Source organism: Jaculus jaculus, chromosome 10 (assembly GCF_020740685.1).
Source record: "Jaculus jaculus isolate mJacJac1 chromosome 10, mJacJac1.mat.Y.cur, whole genome shotgun sequence".
NCBI lineage: Eukaryota > Metazoa > Chordata > Mammalia > Rodentia > Dipodidae > Jaculus > Jaculus jaculus.
In genome coordinates, this window is record NC_059111.1 from 48,383,354 (window position 1) to 48,409,769 (window position 26,416).

Consider the following 26,416-nt stretch of genomic DNA (forward strand, 5'->3'; position numbering starts at 1 on the left):
TCTCAGAACATAACATTCATTCATTCAACAGACATTTGTTAATGACCTAGGAGAGCCAGAGCAATGTAGCAAACATAAAGGAAAAAGGAAGATAAGATCCTTGCAGTGTTGACTACAGATTTTAGTAGACCTATTAACCAAAAAATTAAGAGTCTGAAAAGTATATTTGTGAAGTTGATGTAGTTTTGAAGGAAAAACAGGAATAAGGTAGATTTTCATAGTTTTGTTAGGAACAGAGGCCCAAAGACAGAATCTCCCTTGGAAGAAGTAGAACTCCTGACTGATCCAGTTTTATCCATGGTGGCTGCAGCCCCAGATGATGCTTCCACAATTTAGCATATTTGAGTGGACTGGCCTTTCTGGGTCAGTGCCCTAAATCCACAAACCAACCAGCTCTCTCCCCTAAGGAACTGTGTCTGACAACAAAGGTCTATCCTAATTAACTGTAGGGGACCTGTTATTTGCCTAACCAGCCTTTTGACAGTCTTCTGGCACCAGCTGGTTTTGCTCCTGCTCTTACCCCTTCAGGCCTGGTGAAGAGGGAAAGGAGGAGGGAATGACGCTCTTTCGTCCATGTTGACCTGTGATCTTTCACCTAAACACTGGTGCATGGGTGTAACAGACAGCTTCAGGTTACTGAGGATGTACTTTCAGATGAGGTACAGTTATGGAGGAAGGGATATTTATTGAAGCTTACAGATCTAGGGAAAGTTCCATAATGGCAGAAGCAGCTGACCTGCCTTCACAGGCCCAAGCACAGAGAAAGAAGTGCAAGCCTAAAAGCCAAAAGCCACACAGCACAGCACATTTCAGGAACTCCAGCTAGGTACACTTTACACCTCTTTTGATTAGAATCTCAAACCCACCACACCTTAAAATCCACCCAGTTACACTACCTCCAGCCAGGTGGGTGCATATGCAAACTACAAAGTAATAAAACACTGAATATATTTGGGACCATCTATTCAAACTACCAGAATGTATTTATCCCCTCTTCTAGCCTGGCTGCGAAGAGCAAGGACTCTTAATTGCTTAATTGGGTATTTTTCTATTAAGTTCTACATTTTATTTTGTTTCCAGATGCTTTTTCACTTTGTTGTATGTATGATTTTCCTCCAAACTTTGGGTCTACCATGTATGCAAAAACTCTCTTGACTATTTTTTGTTTTTTTGAGGTAGGGTCTCCCTGTTGCCCAGGCTGACATGGAATTCACTATGTCCTCTCAGGGTGGCCTTGAACTCACAGCAATCCTCCTACCTCTGCCTCCCCGGGGCTGGGATTAAAGGCATGCACCAAAATGCCCAGATGAAGAAAATCTACTTGTTCTCTTGACATCTGAATTTTCTGGTCCCAGTCTTGGTAGTTTCTTGCTCTGTTACATGTATGATCTCTGATTTCTAGAGTCCTTTACCATTTAATCCTATCTGGTCTTTTCTGTGAAGTGATCTTTTTGCTTCTTTCTTTTTTTCTTTCTTTTCTTTCTTTTTTTCTTCAAGTTAGGGTCTTGCTCTAGCCCAGGCTGAACTGGAATTCACTACATAGTCTCAGGGTGGCCTCGAACTCACCTCACAGAGATCCTCCTAAACTGGCCTCCCAAGTGCGGGGATTATAGGTGTGCACCACCACACTTGGCCCTTCTTTTTTTTTTTTTTATGAGTTGCTTTCCACATGGGGGTATATGTGCCTCTTCTAGACCCTTTTATCCTCAGAGATTTCTCTATGGTAAAGATCCCTCTGCCTCCCCTTGAGGTAGTTTATAGTGACTGGTTCCCAAAAGTAAAAAGGCAAGAATGTCTTTGAGCCTGCCCTTGCAGTCTTTAATTTACTGGAGATCAGAGAAGTACATCTCTTGCTTTAAGATGTTACCTAAATCTGTTTTTTTTCTTTTTTTTTTTTTTTCATAAATTACCTGAGTCCATCCCTCGGAAGGAGTTCCCCTTTCCCAGAATTAAGATTTCTGGAAGGTTTAAATTGTATCCCTGCACTGTGGTAGGTTGTTGGGCCCTGAAAGGCCAAGGCGTGAGGCCTAGTGGAACTTCCTAAGCCTAGCTAAAGTTTGGCAACCTGTCTCTGACCAGCTATGACTCAGCAAGACACCTAATGGCTTCTTGCCTGCCACCTCCACTTAGGAGTTGGAATTATCATTTCAATAGTCACAGTTTACTATTGGCCCTTACCTCTTCCCCCATCCTAAAATCCCCACCTTCATCACCAACATGATATAGGCAACTGCTCAGAACAATAAAGCGAGTTCCTGAGAGTCCCTACTTCCACAAGACTACCAACTCAGTGTGGTTTTTCACCAGTGACTAGGAAGGGTTTTTGAGTCGTCCGACGTCCACTCTCTTCCTCAACCCCTTGGGAGGAACCAGCAGGCCTGGTCCTTCCTCAGCACTACCTGCCTGCCGGTGGAGCCTGGCATCTGGTGCCTAACGTGCGGCTCCGGGAACCTGGCAGACTAGTGCCCTGTGAAGGCATTTGTTGAGGAGGTCAATCGGTGTGTGGGTGAGTGTACCCTCATGAATCATGAGGCAGTCTTCATATTTAATGTGCTAAACTTTGCTTCCATAACCTGTACTTGCTTGTCAACATCTCTTCAGTCTTTTTTGTTTTCCTTTCACTCTCAGTTCACAGATAAGCTGCATCTGCAGCTTTTGTACAACATGTTTACCTATCTTTTGGATCCTTGTGGTTGTGTTGTACTCGTGTGTCTGTGGGTTGCTATTGCCCTAATTTTATGGACATTTCTCTCTCAACTTTATAATATGGGACAGTCTACCTCTAAATCCAACACTGCCTTAGAATCTCTCAGGGAACTCCTAAAGAGTAGAGGGCATAATTTGACTGATAATCAGGCTCGACAGTCCTGGGATTGACTTCTCAAACTGGCGCCATGGCTGCCAGAAGGAAATCTCTTTGATTGGGACACATGGGATAGGGTAGAAGCCCTTGTTTGTTGGGCACATGGGGAGAAGGTTCAAATACCCTCCTCAGTGGTCCTCCCTATGATCTTGGCCCTCAAGGACTGCTTCCCTCCAAGGCAACCAAACATAAAAAAAAGACACAAGAAAAAGAGAGTATACAGCCTGATCCAGCTACTCCTCCTGGAGATACAGCTTTAAAACCCCCACAAAAGGATACATCTTCATACTCCTCACTCAATCCCTTTGAGAGTGCTCCCTGGCCTTCCAGGGGACCCCTTCCATTGACTAACCCTTTCTGGACCCCCACGGCCCCTCCTTCATACTCAGCCGCCAAGACCCCCTCAATCCCTCCTTCATATTCGGCCACCAGAAAATAAAGCTACATTTTATTTCCCATCAATCCAAATCTTGGGGGCAATCGCCCTGCTGCCTGGTATCCGTGGGAAGCTCAGGACCTTAAGGAGCTTAAAAAGGTGGTCTCGGAGGATGGACCCAACTCTCCTTGGGCTGAGACCCTATTACAGGGACTTGCCCATCAACCTTGTACAACCCAAGATTGGAAAAATTTAGTCAGGGCTGTCTTGTTGGGTCCCCTATACATTAAGTGGAGTTCCTTTTTTAGAGATGAGTGCCATACACAGGCAGAACAAAACCAAAGTCATGCTCTCCGGTACCTGTGATCAATATGCTATAGGTACTCAACAGGCGGCTATACCTGACCCATATAGGAACCAAGTCAGGGCACTGGGCTTGGCGGCATGGACAAAGCTTGATGGGGAACCCTCTGAGCTCCCCCCCCCTTATGAGTATTACTCAAAAACCATCTGAGGACTTGGCTACATTTATAGATAGGATGGAAAAAAGTCTCCAAAGAAAATTTCCCCCAGGGGCATTATGAGATCAGTTTACTAAACTGTTGGTCTGGGAAAGGATGACAGCTGATCACTACCTCGCCTGTGTGAGTCTCAGAGACAACTCCATGAGAAGATGGATTGTAGCCTCCAAGGATGTTGGCACTATCTCCCATCAGGCTAGGGCCATGGCTGCTGCCCTTCAGGAAAATAAACAGAAATTTGGCCACTATGATCGGCGTGTTACAGTTAAATCCTAAAAACTCAATATATTTCGGGTGCAGGGACAAGGGCCACTTTAAAAAGGAGTGCCCAACAAGACAAAGCCTCCCCCACCCTCTGGGGGAATGACCAACGCCCCTCACACCCGCTTCCCTAAATGCAATAAGGGGTTTCATTGGGCTAGGGAGTGCCGGTCAAAGTTTGACATACAGGGAAAGCCATTAAACTCCTCCTGGGGCTCCCCCCACCCCCAATAAATAAGGGGAAAGAGACCATCAAAGCCCATTGGACCGTCCCCCTAGTCTCGGGCCTTAGACCCAAAATTATTTTAAATATTGGCAATAAAAAATTCAAACTTCTCATCGACACTGGAGCGGACCAAATGGTCCTGAGAAAGGAGGAAGTGCCCCCCTCCTGGCAGCTTGTGCCTGGCCCTCCCCTACTAGGAGTTGGCAGGCAGTCCACATCCTGGGAGACTGCCACATGGCTCCCTTGGACTGACCCAGGTGGGGACAAAGGAAAAGTCTGCCCTCTCCTGGTGACTGGACTCATTGCTAACTTACTGGAGCAAGACATGCTTGGAGATGCTGAGGCTTTCATCACTACTGACCATAAGGCCTTTTATAATGATTTGTTAGGTTAAAAAAAAATAACAGTTTGAAGAAGGGAGGGAATGTCATCCCAATTACTCCAATGAACACCCCCAATTCTAAGGGGCACTGCCTAGCCCCCCATTTAAAATCCAGTGGAGACCAGGGGATCCTATATGGGTTAAGCAGTGGCCTCTACCTTCTTTCTAAATTACACCAACTCCACATACTTATTGATCAACAGTTGGAGGCCAGACATATCCGTTCCTCCACTAGTCCCTGGAACTCTCTTGTCTTTGTCATAAAAAAGCCTAATGGGTCCTGGAGATTTTTACATGATTTCAGGAAGATCAATGAACACAAGATCCGCTTTGGAACCCCCCAGAGGGGACTCCCATGGATCCCAGCTATTCCCAATATATACCATATTACTATCATTGACATTAAAGATTGCTTCTTCTCTATCCCACTCCATCCAGGAGACATGGAATAATTTACATTTTCTGTACCCACTGTTAATTTTTGTGGCCCAGATAGGAGAATTTAGCGGACTGTCTTACCTTGGGGCATGGCTAATAGCCCACCCATTTGTCAATATTGCCTGTCATCCATTTTCTCTTCTCTTATCAATCTCCCCAATACCCTGTTTTATATTTACATGGATGATAATTATTTTTGGGTACCTAGATTCCTTCACACTCAAGGACCTTATCCACCAATGTCTAACTATCCTTTATACTCACAGCTTTAAAGTAGCTCCTGAGAAAGTTCAAACTCTGCCTCCCTTTAAGATCTTGGGCTTGATCCTTACCCTAAATACAGTTTCACCTGTTAAACCACAACTTTATAATCAGGATTCTTACACCTTGCCTCAACTCCAGAAGCTCTTGGGAGAAATTAATTGGATGAGTCCTTGGATAACCATAACTACTGAAGAGCTGTCCCCTTTGTTTGACCTCCTAAAGGATCTTAACTTCTCCTCTCAGGTAATTTTGTCCCCTTGTCATAAATCTTTCATAAGGTACAACAGGCTATAAATACTGCAACCCTAAAGAGGTTTAATCCTGATTTGCCCATCTCCCTCTACATTTTCTCTGGGGAAGCATTATGCACTGCACTGTTAGACCAGGAAGGTGAGCCCAACCAATGGGTCCACCTCTCAGTTGGTGGGGTCCCCAGTTTATTCTATAACCAACCAGGTTGCTGATTGCATTATCAAGGGCAGAGACACCTCTGTCCAGTTGTTTGGCATAGAACCTCACCTTAGTGTCACTCCTTTAAGGTAACAGATTTCACTTGGCTTCAGAGAAATAATAACAGAGCTGCTATGGCTCTTGAGGGGTTTCTAGGTAAAATTGATTGCCATTATGGTCCCCACAAATGGATGAGTTCCTTCTCCAGGTTAGAATGAAATCCCCCCTCCCCAGGCTTTTTCTGTCTCAACCTAAACCTGACTTTCTTACCGTGTTTACCGATGGAGGGCGCCTGGGGGTTTCCCTAGTCATTTACCCTCCCTTAAAACAGGAAAAAGAGCCTATGCCCATAAAGTCAGTCTCCCATGAGGTTGAGGGGTCAGCACAATTCAAAAAACTATTTGCTGTTGTTCTACCTTTGGACACTATTCAAGAGCCATTTAACTTATTTTCTGACAGCTCTTATGTTGTTAATTTATTACCCAACATGGTTGAGGCCCATATTAGACTGGACTCCAACCCTATATCTCCTTTGATGATTCAAGTTTATTTGCTACTCAAACAAAAAATTAGCCCCATTTTTCTTCAACATCTAAGGGGTCATCAAAACTTACAGGATTTCTCTCTCAAGAAAACAATTTGGTTGATAAAATGGCTTCTATGCCTCAGTGTAATACTATTACAGAAGCTACACGCTTCCACTTATTGACCCATGTCAACTGTTGAGGTTTCAAACACAGGTTTCCACAGGTACCAGTCAAGGACCTTAAAAAAATTGTCCGGACTTGTAAGTCTTGTCAGCCTTTCCTCCAAGTACCCCCCTCCACTTCAAACTACAGAAAGCAATCCTTGAGGGCTCCACCCTAATCATCTTTGGAAAATTGATGTTACACACTATTCTCCATTTGGAAAGCTTAAATATATATATTTTTTCATTCGATACCTTTTCCCACACCTGCTGTGCATCAGCACATGCCAGGGAAAAATCAAAACATGCCATTAGTCATATGCTTCGATGTTTTGCCACTCTTGGGCTGCCTGATCAAATTAAAACAGGTAATGGCCCCTGCTTTGTAAGCAAGGCCTTTATAGATTTTCTCCAGACCTGGAAAATCTCACATTCCACAGACATCCCATACAACCCCTGGGGCCAGGCTATCATTAAAAGACTCTCAAGTCTCAATTACAAAAACAAAAGGGGGAATCCTTACCCCCACATGACCAACTAGAAAAGGTATTATTTACCCTAAATATTTTTAATTTTTCTAAAGAAGATAAACAATTATCCCCTTTTCAAAAACATTGCTCCTCATCAGTTACCTACAGATCTGTCTGTGTAAGATGTTGGGACCCATTGACTGGGGCCTGGAGAGGGCCTGATCTGCTCCTCACAGCAGGGAGAGGGTTTGGATATGTCTCCCCTCAAGATACAAAAAGACCCATTTGTATACCAGCAAGAGACCTAAAATATTTGTCCCAACAAGGGGACACTGATAATCACTTCTCTAGGGAGTGTCCCACCCCTGAGGACTATTCCTAAAATGGTCCTTCACTCTGCTAAACTAAATTACTCCCTCCCTTGAGGAGGATTGCTGGCTTTGCCTCCAATCTGGGTCTTTCCAGCTGCTTGCAGTACAGTTGCCCATATGACCTTAAAAAATCACTCAGCCACCTTTCCCATCCCTGTCCAGCTTTTCCCAATGTTTCCTCTGGGCATTTGGGCCCCACCTTCCCCTAACAATTCCAGTATAGATATGGGATACATTCATCCTTCCTTCTGTACTTTTAACACAACTGAGCCCAGTGCTCAACATGCCCGCCTTCTGGAATGGTTTATGTTTGTGGAGGCGGGATGGCCCATGACTTTCTTCCCACTGATTGGAAGGGCCTTTGTGCCCCAGCCACCTTAATCTCAGATGTAGATATCATTCCTGGAAATGAGGCCCTCTCTATACCCTCTTTTGATTATATTGGAGAGAGACCTATCTCCAAAAACAGCTAGATTCCCTGGCTGAGGTAATCCTACAAAACAGGAAAAGACTAGACCTACTAATGGCCGAAAAGGGAGGTATATGTTTGTTTTTATAGGAAAAATACTGCTTTTATGACAATAAATCAGGAATCATCCAGGACAAGATTAAGAGGCTCCAGAACGATTTGGAGAGGAGGCAGTGGGACCTCCAGGACAGCCTGCTGTGGAGGGGCTTACACGGCTTCTTACCCTACCTTCTCCCTCTAATTGGGCCCCTCCCCCTCCTTCTCCTTCTCCTTCTCCTCACTGTTGGGCCTTGTGTCATCAGGTTGAAGCATATTATCACAGGCTGGCAACTCAGGAATTAAGTCCCTCAGATGACCCACTGCCACCTCCCCTGCCCTCCATGTGACCAATGACAGGTAAGATCTCAGACTGAATGAGACAACCTAAGACAGGCCATGGAGTGGGTTCTCAGTGAGCTAAACACATGGTACCCAATGATGGGTAAGCTCCCCAGAGGGGGACAACCTAAGACAGGGGCCATGATGACTAATGCTCTGAGCTAAATACCTGGTACCCAATGATGGGTAAGATCTCCAGAAAGGGACAATCTAAGACAGGGGCCATGGTGACTAATGCTTTTACAAACACAAAAGGGGGAGATGTTGGGCCCTGAACGGCCCAGGCGTGAGGACTAGTGGAACTCCATGAACCTAGCTAAAGTTTGGCGACCAGTCTCTGGCCAGCTATGACTCAGCAAGATGCCTAATGGCTTCTTGCCTGCCACCTCCACCTAGGAGTTGGAATTATCATTTCAATAGTCACAGTTTACTATTGGCCCTTACCTCTTCCCCCATCCTAAAATCCCCACCTTCATCACCAACATGATATAGGCAACTGCTCAGAACAATAAAGCAAGTTCCTGAGAGTCCCTGCTTCCACAAGGCTACCAACTCAGTGTGGTTTTTCCTCCAGTGACTAGGAAGGGTTTTTGAGTCATCTGACATTCACCCTCTTCCTCAACCCCTTGGGAGGAACCAGCAGGCCTGGTCCTTCCTCAGCACTACCTGTCTGCCAGTGGAGCCCAGCAGTAGGTTAGGATCAACCCTGTTCAGAATCTACAAATGACTCCAATTTGGGTTGCTCCTCCTGAGCCTTCCACATGACAAGAGTTCTAGGTGTTTTTTCTTCTTTCCTTCTCATAATCTAATAAAGTCTCTCTAAACCTCTGGTTTATGGATTTAAATTCTTTGACTTCACAGGGAAAACATTCAGGAATACCTCAAATTTATTGGTGTACATTGCTATATTTGTCAGGAAAACAAAATTCCCATTTCACCCTTTCCAGGCAAGGAAGGGACTTCCTTTCTGACATAAGCCTTTCCCACCTTTATAATTCATAATTTGTTTCTTAAATGAATTGAATAATTTGTAATTTATTCCTTTCAGTGTCTGTTTTCTCATTCTTTGTTAAAATAGATAAGAGCCCAAAGGTTAAAGCTCATAGCCCTTCCAGAACTCCCAAATCTTACATCAGTTTGACTATATAACAAGGGGCATAAAAAGGCAAAGTGGAAAACTTAAGAAATGAAACTGGAAGTCAGAACTGAGAGCAGAGGCAGGAGGACTGCTGCATGCTTGAGGCCAGCATGAGCTCAGCAGTGACTTCTGTCTAAACCAGAACTACATAGCAAGACCCTGTCTCAAAATAGAAATGGGAGGAATAGGTGAGTTAATTAGTAAAAGAGGAAATGATATCAGATCACTCACACTGGAGCTCTCTGCAAACTCAGGAAACGTGAAGGGAGAATAGCAATGAACAATTGAGGAGCAGATCACAAGGTAGAAGAACATGTGGAACAGCATGAAAACTAGAGCAGCATCTGCAGCCTTCCTCCACTGCCAGTGCCCAGCTCCAATGAACAGAGCAGCAGGCCAGGGACCCGGAATCTACCTGAATCAACAGCAGGACTCAAGCAGGAACAGCATAACTGACACCAAAACTATCCCAAAAGGTAACTGGGATTACACCAATCAGTACCTGCCTAATAAATGTGGTATATAGGCCTGAACCAGAAGTGCTAATTGCACCTTCCATATCAGGATAAATTATATGTTAAATCTCATGGATGGTCAAATTGACCATTCTTAAATAAGCTGTATTTTGGGCTTGTTATTTGTTGCTTTTTGACTTATAGTGGCTTTGTTTCCTTTTCTTTTACACATTAGGGAAGGGTCTCACATGGTCACAAGCTAATTTGGAACCCTCAACAAACCCAAAATCTTAACCTCCTTGCTGGCAGTATTAAGGGAGTGGGTGAGGAACCACATAGCCTAAGGGACAGACAGAGGATGTGGTTGTCATAATACCTACTCTTGGGTAAATACTCTGCACTGTTTTTCATTGAAAGTGTATATTGCTTAATTAAATTTTAGAAACTATCTGCATTTGGTTCTACTCACTCTACATGAATACTCTCATAGAAGACAAACCAAACACTAAAAGGTCACTTTTATAGATACTCTCAGTGTCTTGAGAGCCACACCTAGCAATGTAAGCTCCTAATCTGAAGATATATAACATCAGATTGATTGATACATCTAATAATACCCATCTAACTAGAAAATCCAATCATTAGATAATCCAGGATGCATAAATATATACATTATAACACAAGAAACACCAAAAAATAAGACAATATAAATCCATCAAAAAGTATTAATGCATCAGAAATGACCTCTAATGAGAATGAGTTACAGGAAATGCCTGAGAAAGATTTCAAAACAATGATTATAAATATGTTCAAAGAAGCCAGTCAAAGGAGAAATCAAAGGAATGAAAGAGGAAATCAAAGGAATTAAAGAAAACAGAGGACACCAATTTAATGAAATAAAGAGGTCAATACTAGACATAAATAAGGAAATAGAAATAATAAAGAAAAACCAATCAGAGTTACTAGCAATGAAGAACACAGTTAATGAAATAAAAACTCTGTAGAAAATCTCACCAGTAGAATGGATGAAGGAGAGGACAGACTATCTAAGCTAGAAGACAAGCTGCCAGATATAATACAGTCCAACAAGAGAAAGACAAACTAATAGAAAAGTATGAGTGAGAATTTCAAGATATTCAGGACACTATGAAAAGATCAGTCATATGAGTCAGGGCATAGTAGAAGGAGAAGATGTTCACTCCAAAGGCATAGTAGGCATCTTTAACAAAATCACAGAAGAAAACTTCCCCCAAATTGGGAAAGAGGTGCCAATGCTAATACAAGAATCCTTTAGAACACCAGCCAGACAAAACCTGGAAAGAACCTCTCCTAGACATATTTTAACCAAACTACCAAACATACAAACCAAAGAAAAAATATTGAAAGTAGTCAGAGAGAAACATCAAGTTACCTACAAAGACAAGCCTATCAGGATTACAGCAGAATACTCAACACAAACTTTAAAAGCCAGGAGGGCATGGAGTTATGTATTTCAAGTTCTGAAAGATAACAACTGTCAACCAAGGTTACTTTATCCTGTAAAGCTATCTATTCAAATAGATGGAGAAATAAGGACATTCCACAACAAAAGCAAGCTAAAGAAGTATATGAAGACAAAAGCAGCTCTACAGAAAATACTTGAAAGAATCCTCCATGCTGAAGAAAAAGAAAAGCACACATACAAGGAACCATGAAAAACAAACTATACTCAAATACCATTTAACACAAGAAAGCAAAGGTAAAACCAGAACTACAAAAAAATGGCAAAAACAAATACACACTTTTCAATAATATCTCCTAATATCAACGGCTGCAAAGCCACTGAGAAATCCTGCTGGAACTGAGCTGATAACCTCCTCCATGAAGACCAGCTAACAGAAAGCTGGAAGAAGCAATTCTATGTGCAGTTCAATGGAAGAAAGAGATACAACCAGTGAAGATCCTCAACAGTGGATACTGCAAGCCTTATAATTGGCCAGCCAGGACAAATGAGCCAACGGGTGCAATACTGGCACATCTATCATGGTGGCAACCAAATGCCCTACAATTGGACTGGAGTCCTGCTCCATGGGGAGGAATATATCCCTGCTACTGAAAACTTAAAACAGGGGTAGTCATGAGCCCTAGGGGTGTAACATCTGCTGATGTCTGGATATATCTATATACTATGCTTATCAAACTACCCAGTAAGCACTTCTCTTAATATTCATACCCTTATATTAATGCTACTCTCCATTTGGGTAAAGAATCTTCTCTTTTAAGATGGAAGTGTCCTTGGGCTGACTCAGAAGGTATCATAATGCTGGAAAGAATTGATTGGAGTACTGAGCAACATCTCGATCACACCTTCCACGGCTCAGGGTCTAATGCGGAAGAGGTGGTGGAAAGAATGTAAGAGTCAAAGGAAGGGTAAGACTCCTTACAATGTGCTCCCCCAGACATAAAGTGGCCTGGATGTCCATGACCTCACAGTGCCTGACACTACCTACACAAGACCATCATAAGAGGAGGAAAAGATCATGACATCAAAATAAAAGAGAGACTGATTGAGAGGGGGAGGGGATATGATGGAGAATGGAATTTCAAGGGGGAAGGTCAGGGGAGGGAGGTTATTACCATGGGATATTTTTTATAATAATGGTAAATGTTAATAAAATTGAGAAAGAAAGAAAGAAAGAAAGAACGTTCCCAGAGACAAACTGGCAGTGGCTAGTGTGAGGTCAATAGCTAGGAGAGGGACAGCGCTAGGATGACACTATGCATCTGGTTTTGGAACTACATAATTATGCCAAAGAGAATTTAAATCCCAGAACAGACTACTGCAGGATTAATGAAGAAAATCAAAGAAGATCATATTTTCAACAAAGATTACTAAAGACGTGAGTGCCTCGTGGTGAGAGAACAACTGGAGTAGGCAGCAGGTAGATCCCAGTTGTGTATCCTCTGTGAAGTGTAACAAAATATGCTTTTTAGGGAGTCCAGGAAAGTCTTGGATTTTCAAGAACCTTTTAGGGGTTGAGGAAATAGACTCATAGTTATTTTCAGAGATCATTTGCCCTTTATACAGTAGTGGTTTCCATTCATCATGTGATCTGTGCTAATGCATAAGATGAAAACAAGCATATACAGAGTCAGCTACCTTCTAGTAAGATGACTGACATAAAAAGATCTGCAAATCCATAAATTTTCCCATATATATATATATATATACATATATATGTATATGTGTATATATATATATGTGTGTGTGTGTGTGTGTGTGTGTGTGTGTATCACATGTTTCTCTATTTGCTGAAATGTATAGATTTTTTTAATAAAAATATATGTATGGGCTGGAAAGATAGCAGTTCAAAGTACTTACTACTACATAAGTATGAGGGCCTATGGAAGCCTGAGAAACCCGTATTAACAGGGGGTATGGCCACACGCTTCTGTAACTCCCATTCAGTGGGGAACAGAGACAAGAGAATCACTGGGGTTTGGGAAGCAATTGCAATATCCAGGATCAGTAAGACAGTCTGGCTTCTAAGAATTCCAGAACTCCCTCCAGTCTTCCATTCTTCCCAGTAGGTCATACACCAGTGGCTTAGGGCTCTGGAACTACCTTCTGTTAAGGTAATTGAGACTTAAAGAGAGTTGACTTCCCCTACTCTTCCAGGTTTGCTCAGAAGAATTCTGAGATGAAGAATCCCTCTCTGCTATGATGGTAATTGAACTAGGCTTTCTCTGCTTGGGATTCAAGAGGAAGAACAGCTTCCTCCATGCCTTCACCTTTTGAGTAACAGTCTCACAATCTCAAAATAATTCAACATGGGTCCAGCCAGATTGGCTACTGTAGAGTTCCATCTGTCTCCCTCCTCTACACCCAGTGTGGCACATTGTAGAATTTCCCCCAAAATTTTAATAACCCTCCTGCTGCCTCTCTGTCTTCTTCGTTCCTGCCATACCTACTCCCCCCCACACACACACCTTAATCCCTTTTCTCTTCCCTCTCTACCCTCTCCCTCCTCTGTTTCCTATTTCTTTTTCTGTTCTTGCTCTCATTCTGTCTCACTTTACTCCTTTGCTCAGGGGTTCAGAATTTCTTCTTTTACCTTCCACTCTCTAGTTTCGGGCATTCTTCCCCCTTGCTCTGCCCTTTCCTTCTTGGATGAATTCAGGGTTACCTTCCCATTCTTCCCCTCTTGTTGGTACCTGGCCACACTCTTGATAGTGTTAAATAAAGCCTGACCTCTGACCCAAGAACATGGTCTCAGTGCCATTTATCCCAAATCTGACATGGCTCAAGTAAGAATGGGCAGAAGAGCAATGGAGGAAGGCACCCTACCTTCCCCTCTTGTCAACACAGGTGAGCACACGGGGTGCCAAATAAGCACATACAACTGTATATACCATATGCCCCACACATAAACAACACTATCAAACATACACATACACACCCACATACACACACATAAGCAAATAAATAAATGAAAATATTATTACCATCAAATGTGGCTGTTATTTTTTAAAATTCGTTTTAATTTTACTATATGATGTACAGATTCATAAAACACATCTAGATTCTTTGAGGTTCCCAATAATATTAAAAGTGTAAGGGTATCTTCAGTTCAAGTAGTTTGTGAACTTGTTTAAATAATCAGTGAGGCTTTCTATGGGACATTGGGAAGAAGGGAGTTCAGCTAACACATTGTGTCAGTCTCAGCAGGTTTTTTTTTTTTTTTTCTCTAAAAAGCCATGAACTAATATATAAAGTAAACTTATCCAGAGTAAGAACTTACTAGCAGGCAAAACCACAAATAAAAAGTCTGTATTTAATTTGGGTTCATACAGCACTTTCAATGTTATTTTACACTTGTAATTAAAAAAATCATTTTATTTATTTATTTATTTATTTATTTAACAGAGAATGAGGGAGACAGAGAAAGAATGGGCATGCCAGGGCCTCCAGCCACTGCAAATAAACTTCAGATGCATGTGCCCCTTTGTGCATCTAGCCAACATGGGCCCTGGGGAATTGAACCTGGGTCCTTTGCCTTTGCAGGCAAATGCCTTAACTGCTAAGCCATCTCTCCAGGGATACACTTGTATTCTAAAATTCCATATGCTGGGAAGTTATGTAACTTTCAAAAGTTACATAACTGGAATATTTGTAAACTACTGACATTTGGGTAGATAGTCCTTTCTGAGGAATATGCTGGGAAGGGCAGGGTGGAAACCTGTCTGAGGAAGAAAGGTAAAGTGTTGATGACTCAAGCATGAGAACCTGAGTTTGTATCCCCAGAACCCACAATAAAGGCCAGGTGTGGCAGTGAGTACCTGTAATCACAACACTGGGAAGACAGAGACAGGAGGTTCCCTAAGGTTGCTGGCACGGTGAGCTCCAGGTTAGGGAAAGACCTCCTCTCAAAAACTGAAGTGTAGAGTGATTGAAGAAGACATCAACCTCTGGCCTTCACACTCATGTGCACACATATGGATATGTACACACACACACACACACACACACACACACACACACGTGCACGCGCACACATGAGCCCATACTCATACTAACACTTAAACATGAACAATACACATAGGTACTCATGAAAACAATGGGGGCTATCACAGATCACCCTCATACACATTTTCAGACAAAGAACAATATTCATCCTTCACTTTTAGGGACAAACTGTATATACAATCAAGTTGGTATGGGGTTTTAAAGTTTAGAAGAGGCTTATGAACCCCAACTTTTGGGAACTTGTCCATTTTTAACAAAAAAAAATGAAATAAACATACTGAGAAGGATAAGTTGTATATCATTAACTATATTTATGGTGAGATTATAAATCCGGAGAGGAGGTGGAACATGTCTGCCCACATGGAGGCAGGACATGCCAGCCCATGTAGGAAGCTAAACACAGGAGAGGAGAAAAATGTGAAAGGGGCTTTAGAGTGGGCCAGAACTTAAAAGATCATGCACATACACAACTACAGCAACGTGGGGAGTGTAACAAAAGGATGTGTCTTTTATTTCACATTAGGAAAAAAGCTAAGAGGTCAGTTACTAAGGATCCCCTAGCTTAAAAGAGACTAACATAATGAAAATTAGCTCAGGCTGAGACTGGGGAGGCCTTACCAGAGCAGAGACCTGGAGTTTCAGGTGTCAGGGAGATGAATAGCCTAGAGGACCTTGCCCACCTGGAGGGCTTTACCTTCAGGTTGAAGTGAGTCTGGGAGACAGCTGATTGGTCTGGACTCCGAGGGGCTACTCCAGAGGCCTGGCCACCTACTTACTGTGTTAGATTGGAGAAGCAGTACTGGGTGCTGTCGCTGAGGGATGAAACAGCATCACAGGCTGAATTTCAGTTTGGCCAATGCATCTGTTTGTTGTTCATAGGCCCCTGCTCCTAGCTACCTGTTCGAAAGAATTACTTGGCTCCTATTTCTCCCTCAAAGTGACAAGAAAAAGAAGGAGGAAGAGGAGGGGGAGGGAGAAGGGAAGGAGGAAGAAAAAGATGCTCATTTAGCAGAAGAAAAATCAAGAGTTTCTCAACATAAGGACAGTGCCAGCTTTGTTTTACTCCTTTTTGAAAAGCCCCGAAATCTCAATTTTATCATAGGATCTGGAACACCTCATGTTCACTTTTCTCCCCCTTAACATCTAGAGAAGTGTTTGCCTTATAGCACCTGCTCAGTACATATTTACTGAATACACGCTCTGTGGAAAGGAGCCACACCTCTGTTCAGGTTCTCCACAGGGTCACAGACATTCTCTGGTACCCAAGGCTTTTGCTGTCACTTTTCTGTTTTGAAACTCTGCAGTGTCACAAGGAAGACTACATTTAGATATGCTGTGGACATAGTTCCCCAGTGCCCCATCTGAATGTATGCAAAACTGAGGATTTTATCTTTCCCCTGTTTAGTACCTCTCATACATATATCTACCCAATGCTTTGGGAAGTACTGTAGACTTTTCTCTGTATTTGCCCCATTTCCCACATGTAAGCTAACATATGCACTGCCTTTGTAAAATTGTTTGCATCCTTCCTCACTCATCTTCTCACCACTTGCTGCTTTAACCTATACTCTTTATTTCTGTAGTGACTTATTTTATGTATTTTTCTTATTTCATTATATTGCCCTGGAAGGGTTTCTTATACTGAAATTAGAATTTTAAATTTTCTGTGATCACAAGCTACTGAAAGATACATACACATATACACATAAAAGCACATATGTATGAATGATAAACAGAGTTGCAATTTTTAGCAGTCCATAATTGATATATAGTATGAATATGCATAAAATGCATTTTCAATGATCTCTGTGTTTAGTGTCTCCAATATTTTTACATGCAAAGACAAAGAATAAGATTCAGGTGGGATGGTAAATCAATAAAGTCAGAAAGGGAAATTGTAAATGGGAAAGTGGGGTGTTGAACTTGGTCTGACTTCTGCAGCATGTGCAATCAGGTTGAGGACTTTGGGAAAGAGTTGTTATGAAGGTGGAGGAGTTAGAATGTGAGTTCCTTAAACTGTCCATGCCTACTGACTCCTACAGTCAGTTCTGACTGACATAATCATGTAGGTCATGACCAAATTTTGTAGGACAGAAATAGGATTTACTAACTTACGTGGAAAATCTTTCTATAGGTTGGAAATATTTTATTTATTTAGTTAGTTATTTGAAAGAGGGAGAGGGAGGGAGAGAAGAAGAGACAGAGGAGGGGAGGGAGAGAATGGGCATCCCAGGCCTCCAATCACTGCAAAGGAACCTCAGACACATATGCCTCCTTGAGCATCTGGCTTATGTGGATACTGGGGAATTGAAGCTGGGTCCTTAGGCTTCCCAAGCAAGCTCCTTAACCACTAAGCCATCTCTCCAGCCTTTTCTATGGTAGTAAATAAATGAGGACAACTGAAGTTTACTGACACAATCATCAGGTATTAAAATTATTCAATTTTGAAGAGAAGAAATAAAGTATAAAATAACCAACTTCAAGCATACTGAAAGTCCAGAATGTTTGTCCCAACTAACAGCCAGGAAGCTGCTGCCAAGAATTTAATAATATAAATGAAACAACTCTGACCAGATAATCAGCTATCAAATGTACATGGTCCCAAGATCCCCCTACTGAAATACATATCTGTGCACTCCCCTCCTCTTGATTGTAATGCATCTTGTGAATGCTAGGAGAGCACACCCATGATTAGGTCATTTTTACAAAGAAAATGAAGAGGATTTGCAATTACATTAAACTCTGTTTAAATTAGTTCTAAGGTAGCTGTTAAAAAAGTTGATCAACCTAAGTGAGCTGGACCTAATCAGGTGATCTCTTATACAGAGAATGTGGAGGTCAGAAGCTCACAGCAAAGTCATACTCTTTACTGTGTTGAAGAAGTAAAGTGTCTTATTGTGGAGAAGGTCCTGTGTCAGAGAATTTCAGGTGGTCCAGGAGCTAATGCTTCTAGACTTGGAATTCTACAGAGAGCAATGAGTTTAAATGGGATATTTGGGTCTAAAGGAGACCATAGATTTGGGAATCACTTTGGTCATGACCTTGTAAGATATTGAGAACAAAGTACACTTAGGTCATACCTGAACTCTCAACCTGAGAAACTGTATAATAATAAATCTATGGATATTTTTTGGATATTTGTTGTGTCACACTAGGAAACTAGTGCAACCTTGTAGTCACTACCAAATGTCTCAGGTTTTACTGTTAGGTTTACCAGATATGCAAGCCAAAATATTTTAAATACTAATACAATAACATTTCTTAGGTTTCCTGAACATCAACTATATGTCACTCAAGTTAATAAAGGTAGTTTCCTTATACCTGTAATGTATATATAATTTTTAACTAAAGACTGTGCTTCTCTAAACCATTCTCAAAACTAAGATTATTTTAGCAAAACACTATATAGGTTTGATTCACAAAGTTTACTATACTTATCTTAGGTCTAACAGCCTATAAGTGCCAAACTGTTTATTATGTTACTTTCAATTGACCAATTTGTTCTTTGGACAGAAAGAGAAACAAAACTACTTAATACAAAGTATCATTTTCATTACCTTTTATTCCTTTTCAGATCTCTTTTTAAAATACACTTAAGGGCTGGAGAGTTGGCTTAGTGGTTAAGGCATTTGCCTTCAAAGGCAAAGGATCCTGGTTCGACTCTCCAGGACCCATGCAAGCCAGATGCACAAGGGGGCACATGCATCTTGAGTTCATTTGCAGTGGCTGGAGGTCCTCGTGGCCCATTCTATGTCTTTCTCTCTACCTCTTTCTCTCTCTCAAAATACACTTAAAATTGATTTAGGGGGCTGGAGAGATGGCCTAGTGGTTAAAGGCATTTGCTTTCAAAGCCTGATGGCCAGAGGTTCAATTCCCCACTATCCACATAAAACCAGATGCACAAAGTGGTGTGTGCATCTGGAGTTTATTTTCAGTGGTAAGAGGTTCTGTTATACCCATTCTTTCTCTGTCTCTCCCCTTGCAAATAAGTAATAAATAAAAGTATTTTAAATAACAACAACATTATATAATGATAACAAAGCTTGATTTAGAAGCAAAAAGGATAGTGACCTTGGGATTTCCTGATGTGTGCATGATGGTAAAAGGCAAATGTGCAGATGAATGTATTTGTGTGGTGTGTGTGGTATGAACTCACACATATATTGTATATGTGTCTGTTTATGTTGTGGGTTTGGATTCATATGTGTGTATATGTGGTGACTGGTCTTATTTCAGACAAGAAGTTTTAATAGTACCTAAACTACCAAAAAAAAAGGAAAGGGAAATATTGATTTGTTAAATTTATTTGAATAATTTAATAATTTAATGAAAAGATGAGTATGATTAAGTAAGTCAAAGAGTGGTCATGTTGCATTCGATACACAGAAACATTGTCATATGGCTAAACAGATGGTTCAGCATCCTCGGAACACTATGTTTCATGAGGAGAGACTTCCAGATTTTGTAGTAACTTCACATATACCAGACCAAATCTCTCTCTATGTCTTTCTTTTATGAGATGCCCTAAATATTTCCTTTTATTATCAGGTCTTCACTGTTTAGTAATGTGAATGATACTGAGTTAGTCTGTTCAAAGAACTTTACCCATTGAGTTCTTTTTTTTTTTAATATTTATTTATTTATTTATTTGAGAGTGACAGAGACAAAGAGAAAGCTAGATAGAGGGAGAGAGAGAGAGAATGGGCGCTCCAGGGCTTCCAGCCTCTGCAAACGAACTCCAGACACATGCCTCTGGCTAACGTGGGACCTGGGGAACCGAGCCTCGAACCGGGGTCCTTAGGCTTCACAGGCGAGCGCTTAACCGTTAAGCCATCTCTCCAGCCCCCCATTGAGTTCTATAAGAAAATATACAAATGCTACCTGTGTCCTCATAATGTCATTGTTAATCTGGATGCTGACCTCTGATCTTATGTAGATAATTCCTTTGCAGTTATTTGTACCTATGTATACCTTTAAATTATCAAGCCAACTAATAGTAGTGTTGCATCTTAATATGTGAGTGCAATCCCATTGGTCTTAATGCAACCTAGGTTCCAATTAAAAAAAAAAATAATAAGACCTCTAACCATAAAAGCACGTTCCTAGTGAATTAATATCCAGTAAAATTACAAAGAGGATAAATGCATTTATTACACATAAACTACTTTAAAGGGTTGCAACATAAGCCATGCAACATGAATTCAGAGAAACCGACTATGAACCAGCATCTGGAAAGAGATGAGAGAAGCTGCTAAGAAGCAGGTTGAGATGAGGCCAAACGCAGACTGTGCACAAGGACAGCCAGAGGAGGCTCGACTTATAGCACTCCTGAGACACTTTTATGAGACAATGTCTACCACTCACGGAAATACTGTCACAATCAATAAATGGCAGGGAAAAGATCCAGGGTTGGTAGTACTGACCTAAGGACTTTATAATATTGGAGATATTATACTCAACCCTTTCTTCCATTGCAGGTCCCCTCCCCCCTATTTTCTTGATAGCATTAGAATTTATTTATTTACTTATTTATTTATTTATCAAGGTAGGGCCTCACTCTAGCTCAGGCTGACCTGGAATTCACTACGTACTCTCAGGGTGGCCTCAAACTCACAGTGATCCTCCTATCTCTGCGTCCCAAGGTACTGGGATTAAAGCATGTGCCACCACACTGGACATGAATATTAGTTTTTTAAACAGAAGTATACATATTTTACTTTTAATAAGTACATACTTATGTATCCCTTTCAAAGTAATGTTTTTGAAAATTTAAGAGATTGAGTACGATTATGTAAAACACATTCTATATTTTACATTCTTAAAATACTAACATTTTTGCATACCAAAGCAACAAGTGAAATAGTTGTTAACCTGTTTCCCTAATAACCGCCTGCTTAGAACCAGTCTGTGAGAGGAAAAGGAAGCAATAAATTTGACCCTGACTTACCACACATTTTAATTGCACAGTACTCCCAAGGGGTGTCAGGGTCTAGAGTATAACACCATGGCCTCGGCTTGCCATCAGGATTGCGGCAATAATTATCATCAAAGCCCTTGTCGGGGTATCTGCAAACCACACCAAGAAAAGTGTCATGTAAATCTGCCTGGAAACACCACACAGCTCTCAGCTCAAAGGACAGCTCCCCACTCACCCTGGGTGCTACAATCTGGAGAGACAGCCCATTTTTTACTTTGGCTTTGTAAGGATAGCCAGTCACTAACTATCAAATTTATTAACTTACATCTTCCACTAAGTATAGAGTATCATCCTTGTTGATAAGTTAGGTCCATGTTGGACCTGCCTACTGCTTGACATCCTAACCATATCCTTATCTCAATTAAAGATAAATTCCAAAAACGTGACCTCTTCAACCATGCTCATTAGGAAAACAGGTCCTCTTCTAAGACAGGTTGAAAGTTCATACTGAAAGTTTCCTTGCAACAGTTCTGCTACTAATGATAGCTCAATTTTGGAAGCAGGGCCTTTCTGGGTCATGCCCTCACCTCCACCCAAGCAAGAGACAAACTCCATCACACCACTTTCTCCACATCCCACCTCTCTTTAAATGAACAGTACTGAATTGGTGACTTGAATTTAATTGCTACCATATTCCTTCTGACCTCACTTAAAATGAATGACAGGCATTTAAAAAAAGAATTTTAATTTAATTTCTTTTACACAAACAAAAAGAAAAAATAAATTTAAAAATAGAAAAAAAAGGAGAGAAAAATTTAGATCTATTTGCAAGGGAAGGTATGGTTTATCTTACTAATTATTTACATTTTTAGTCTTCATAATAAAAATAATTTTATTTCTTTTCCCCTTTCTCAACTTAAAAAATTCATAGGAAATGTAGACATAATTTGTTAACTATTTGAGCTCAATACCTTTTTCTGGGTAAATGATGCTCTTAATTGCCTAATTTCTTCAAATTTAGTGGCCGCATTGGAAATTTTAAAATATACCAAGATAAAACATTTAAAAACCTGTTCCTTGCTTGTACCATCGTTCCCTTTCTATGGACATGACCTATATCAAAGTATTGTACATGTGGCCTATAATTCTTGACACTCTAAGGAGTTTGAGTTAGACAGAGATTTGCTTGTACTTTGTAATATTGTCTCTATCCACAAGCCAGGTCCACCAAAGTGGTCATTAATCATTATTCCATTTTGGGATTTTTTTTATTTTTGTTTGTTCTTGTTATGAGAAATCAGATGAAACATTTGTTAGTGCTTCCATTCTGTACCTTACTGATGGTTCTATAGACAAGACCATCTTAATTTTAGTGATTTTTTTTTTTACATACACACAGGCAAATTTAATAAGGTGATACAACCAAGGGATATGCATAGCTAAATGACATCCAAATATAAGAATATGGAAACACCAAGTCACAGACTAAGGATTCTTAACTAGTCAGCAAAGACTAGTCTAAAGTATAGCTAGTATTGTGATACACTGCATCATAAATCTATTTGTCCCAAGACTATCCCCAGCTAAAATAACATTTCCAACAGCTATGATCAAATTAAAGGAAATTCTATGTGACAGGCCCTATTAAGAAAACATATAAAAGGAATTTCCACTGCAAATTGCCACAGAGCAAACAGTAGTTATTAAGAAGAACAATTGGAAACAAGGCTTGATAGCATGTTACCTTTCAGGCAAGAATTTGTGACGGTGGGGTGTCTGATGATCCCAGCGCTGACAAATTTTGCCGGATTCTGTGTGATCCATTGGACCTCGGTAACTTTCCCCATTGCAGGTCATGCATTCTGCTAATCAAATTAAAATAGGGAACATTAATCATTTTGGTAGCAAAATCAAGAAAATCAATGTTCTTTGTAAATAATAGCAAATCATATAATTAGTGAAATTTTAAAAAGCCATCCTAACTATAAGTTGGGATCTAATGTTCATGCATAGTATAAAATACTGTCTTTAAATTTCATCACACAGTTTCAATGATATTTTAATTACTGTAATAGTGACTTACCATAAGGCTATCATACTGCTTTACTAACTTTTCTGCAACCATCCAGAAGCTACACAGAAACTAGAAATATATGACAAACCCTTAGAGACTGCTCCCTTGTCAGTCCACTATGCAAGGATCTCAGTGCCTAAATCATCAACACAATAGTGTTTTTGTCTCAACTTGTGTTGCACATACACACACACACACACACACACACACACACACAATTAATTATACAAGTTAAGCTGAATACTTGTCATATTTCTATAGCTAGTGCTATTGTTGAGAAACCATACAGTTAAGAGGTAATCTCTGGATAGAAATCTGCCATAGTTCAAAGAACCTAAGCTTTTCTTCCTTTAATTCAAAGCTCCATTCTGGCAGGGATCATCCATGTTGAGTAGACTTGGCAGACTTATCTTACCTACCTTAGGATAGATGACCCTCCACTGCACTCAGCATGCCCAGTTATTTAAAATGTGTAATCTGATATAATTTATGCAAGATCTAAATGATGACTGTGTGGGGATAATTAGTTGTTCTCTTCTGGCTGATCTCATATCACACGGAAAAGGAATCCCATCAAGTAGCTACAAATGAGACTCCTCAAACACAAGGCTGATTTGCAGCACAGCAAGCATCCTGCCAAATAAATCATTGTCTGGCTCATCTATGAATCCGGCAAATTTCCCCAAACACATCATTTGTGTGGCATGATTACTGATCACCTAACTTTAAATGAAGTGGGGAAATATATCAATGTTCAGTTTTACCCACTGGAATCCAGCCAAATAAATATTGGGAGCTATTTGATGTGTAATATTAAAAACCATCTCTTCTTTTGAAACCTTTACATTTGTAATGTATTGGGACATTAACTGTTCACTGTCTGGAACATATGATCTGGATTGATTTCCTGGCTTGATTCATCTACTTTATTTCACATAGGTTAGTTCATGAACTAAGACAAAGGAATGATTCAGTTTTTCTCATTTGATTCTGAGAGTCTCCACAATGCAATCACTAAGCACCTGAGCTGTAAATAAGAGGGGTCCAAGAGCACACTGATAAAGGTGCTCAGGCTCAGGCTATCCAAGGTCACCTCCACACTGAAATGCTTAACATAGGTTATGCCTCATCACATTTCTCCTTTCCATATGAATAGGGGACAAAATGTATCTACTTTGCCTTTTTTTTTTTAAAGAATGCATTATTTGATATCCTCTATGAAAATAGTGCCCCATGTGTCATTGTTTCTTCCTTTGTATTGAATTAAAAAGCAGAATGGAGCACTTTAGTCACACATAAAAGTCATGCATAAAAATATAATTTCTACTCTTGTGTACACTCTCATATGTCAAAATATGTCTATCAGAACTCTTTAATTGAATGCATTTTGTAATAGAATACCTCTTATGAAAATGAATATAACTATTTTCTGGAAGTAGTACTATAGGTATTTTTTAAAATTTTTATTTATTTATTTGAGAGCAACAGACAGAGAGAGAAAGATGCAGATGGGGGGGGGGGGAGAATGGGCGCACCAGGGCCTCCAGCCACTGCAAACGAACTCCAGACGCATGTGCCCCCTTGTGCATCTGGCTAACGTGGGTCCTGGGGAATTAAGCCTCAAACTGGGGTCCTTAGGCTTCACAGGCAAGGGCTTAACCACTAAGCCATCTCTCCAGCCCCACTATAGGTATTATTATAAAAAATTTAGACTTAGATTTTTAGTAACATTAAGAAAAAAATGCTGCATAAATGTAATGAATGAATGAATAACTACATTTCAGAGTGAGTGTGATGGATCTGTGCTTCTCCCAAAGTTGATGTGCAAAAAAATTTCCTTCAGTTCTTGTTAAATTCCAAATGTTTACTTTGTGGGCCTGGTCAGAGCCTTCTCAGAAGATATTGATGCTGCTGGTGCCTGGGACTCTGAATCACTGTACTGTAGATTCTGTGATCTGCTCTAATGTTCTAAGACTTTAGTATTATCTGTATTTTTGTATACTAGTATTAGTTGAACTTGGAAGAGTACATAAAAGTCGATAAATTATAAATGAAAAATATATAATGAAACAATATCCTAATGTGATAAAAATAAATATATCAAAGATGTTAGATTTTGGAAGGCAAACAAAAGTTGTTGGAGTATGAACTAAATAGGTCCTGTGATTGATGCTAAAATAGCATGTTTTCTTACTTATTCTATACTTGAAAGCATCATTTGATTATTAAAGTGTAGAACAAAAGATCACACAAGTTTTAAGAAACTTAACTAAAATAGAAAATGCCAAACCTATGTGTAAAATACAGGTCTTCTGATCTATACAAGTTCTTTCCAATATCCCACACTGACCCTTATTCTTAATTCCTTTCAGTTGTTTCTTTAAAAATCTGGACTGGGCACACTTTAGGATAGATCTGTAAAAACAGTTTTAGGAAGTAGGTACACCTATTTCCAATTTGTCTCCATAACACTCTACCTTCTTTATAGGTATAGATTTTGATTTCTTACCTAGTAGTGGATGGAAACAGGTCATGGGGAAGTAACTGGATCAACCAATTTATGCAAGGCAAATCACTGAATGCTTGTTGTTTAGTGAAAAAGAACAGATATACAAATTCTGAATTTATGTCAAGAAGGCCAAACTTTCAATACATATTTTTTTTCTCAGTACTAGAAGTGTAACTCAGTGCTAGATACCTACTTTACCCTTAAGTCACATCTCTAGGCCCTGAAGTTTCTTTTAAAATTTCTGGAATTCTGAACATTTGTTAGTCAAGCATCAAGAAGGCCAAACCCACCTACTAACAAAGCAGGCAGGCATATAGGAACAAACATTTCTAAATATTTATACTAATCTATATTTTTTTGTTTTTTAAAGAATAGTCCAAAATTTGATCATAAGTATTTTATTTAATTTAAAATATTTGACAATTACTAGTACATTGATAATGATATTACCTTTGAAATTTGTCATTTAATAAGTTAACTTCATAGATAAAAATGGCCTATCCATTATACTATTTAAGCATTCTGTATTTTGAGATTTCTTCCTCATACATGTATTTTAGTGGACATTTATATTTTATGTGTATCATTTTTACATTTTTATGACCCCTTTTATAAATAGCTCTCTTTTCTTCTGTGAATATATGCTCAATGGTGTTTAAT

The 26,416-nt window shown here is 40.2% G+C and overlaps 1 protein-coding gene across 2 annotated transcripts in view; it reads right to left on the reverse strand.

The window, feature by feature from the left end:
* Positions 1-26,416, reverse strand: part of Hgf (hepatocyte growth factor) — a 109,603-nt gene that overhangs the window by 61,504 nt on the left and 21,683 nt on the right. For both annotated transcript variants that reach the window (XM_045161053.1, XM_045161054.1), the window contains 2 exons: positions 22,918-23,038; positions 21,204-21,322 (listed from right to left, as the gene is read on the reverse strand). In XM_045161053.1, the coding sequence (XP_045016988.1) occupies positions 21,204-21,322; positions 22,918-23,038 (240 nt within the window). The remainder of the gene's footprint in view (positions 1-21,203; positions 21,323-22,917; positions 23,039-26,416) is intronic.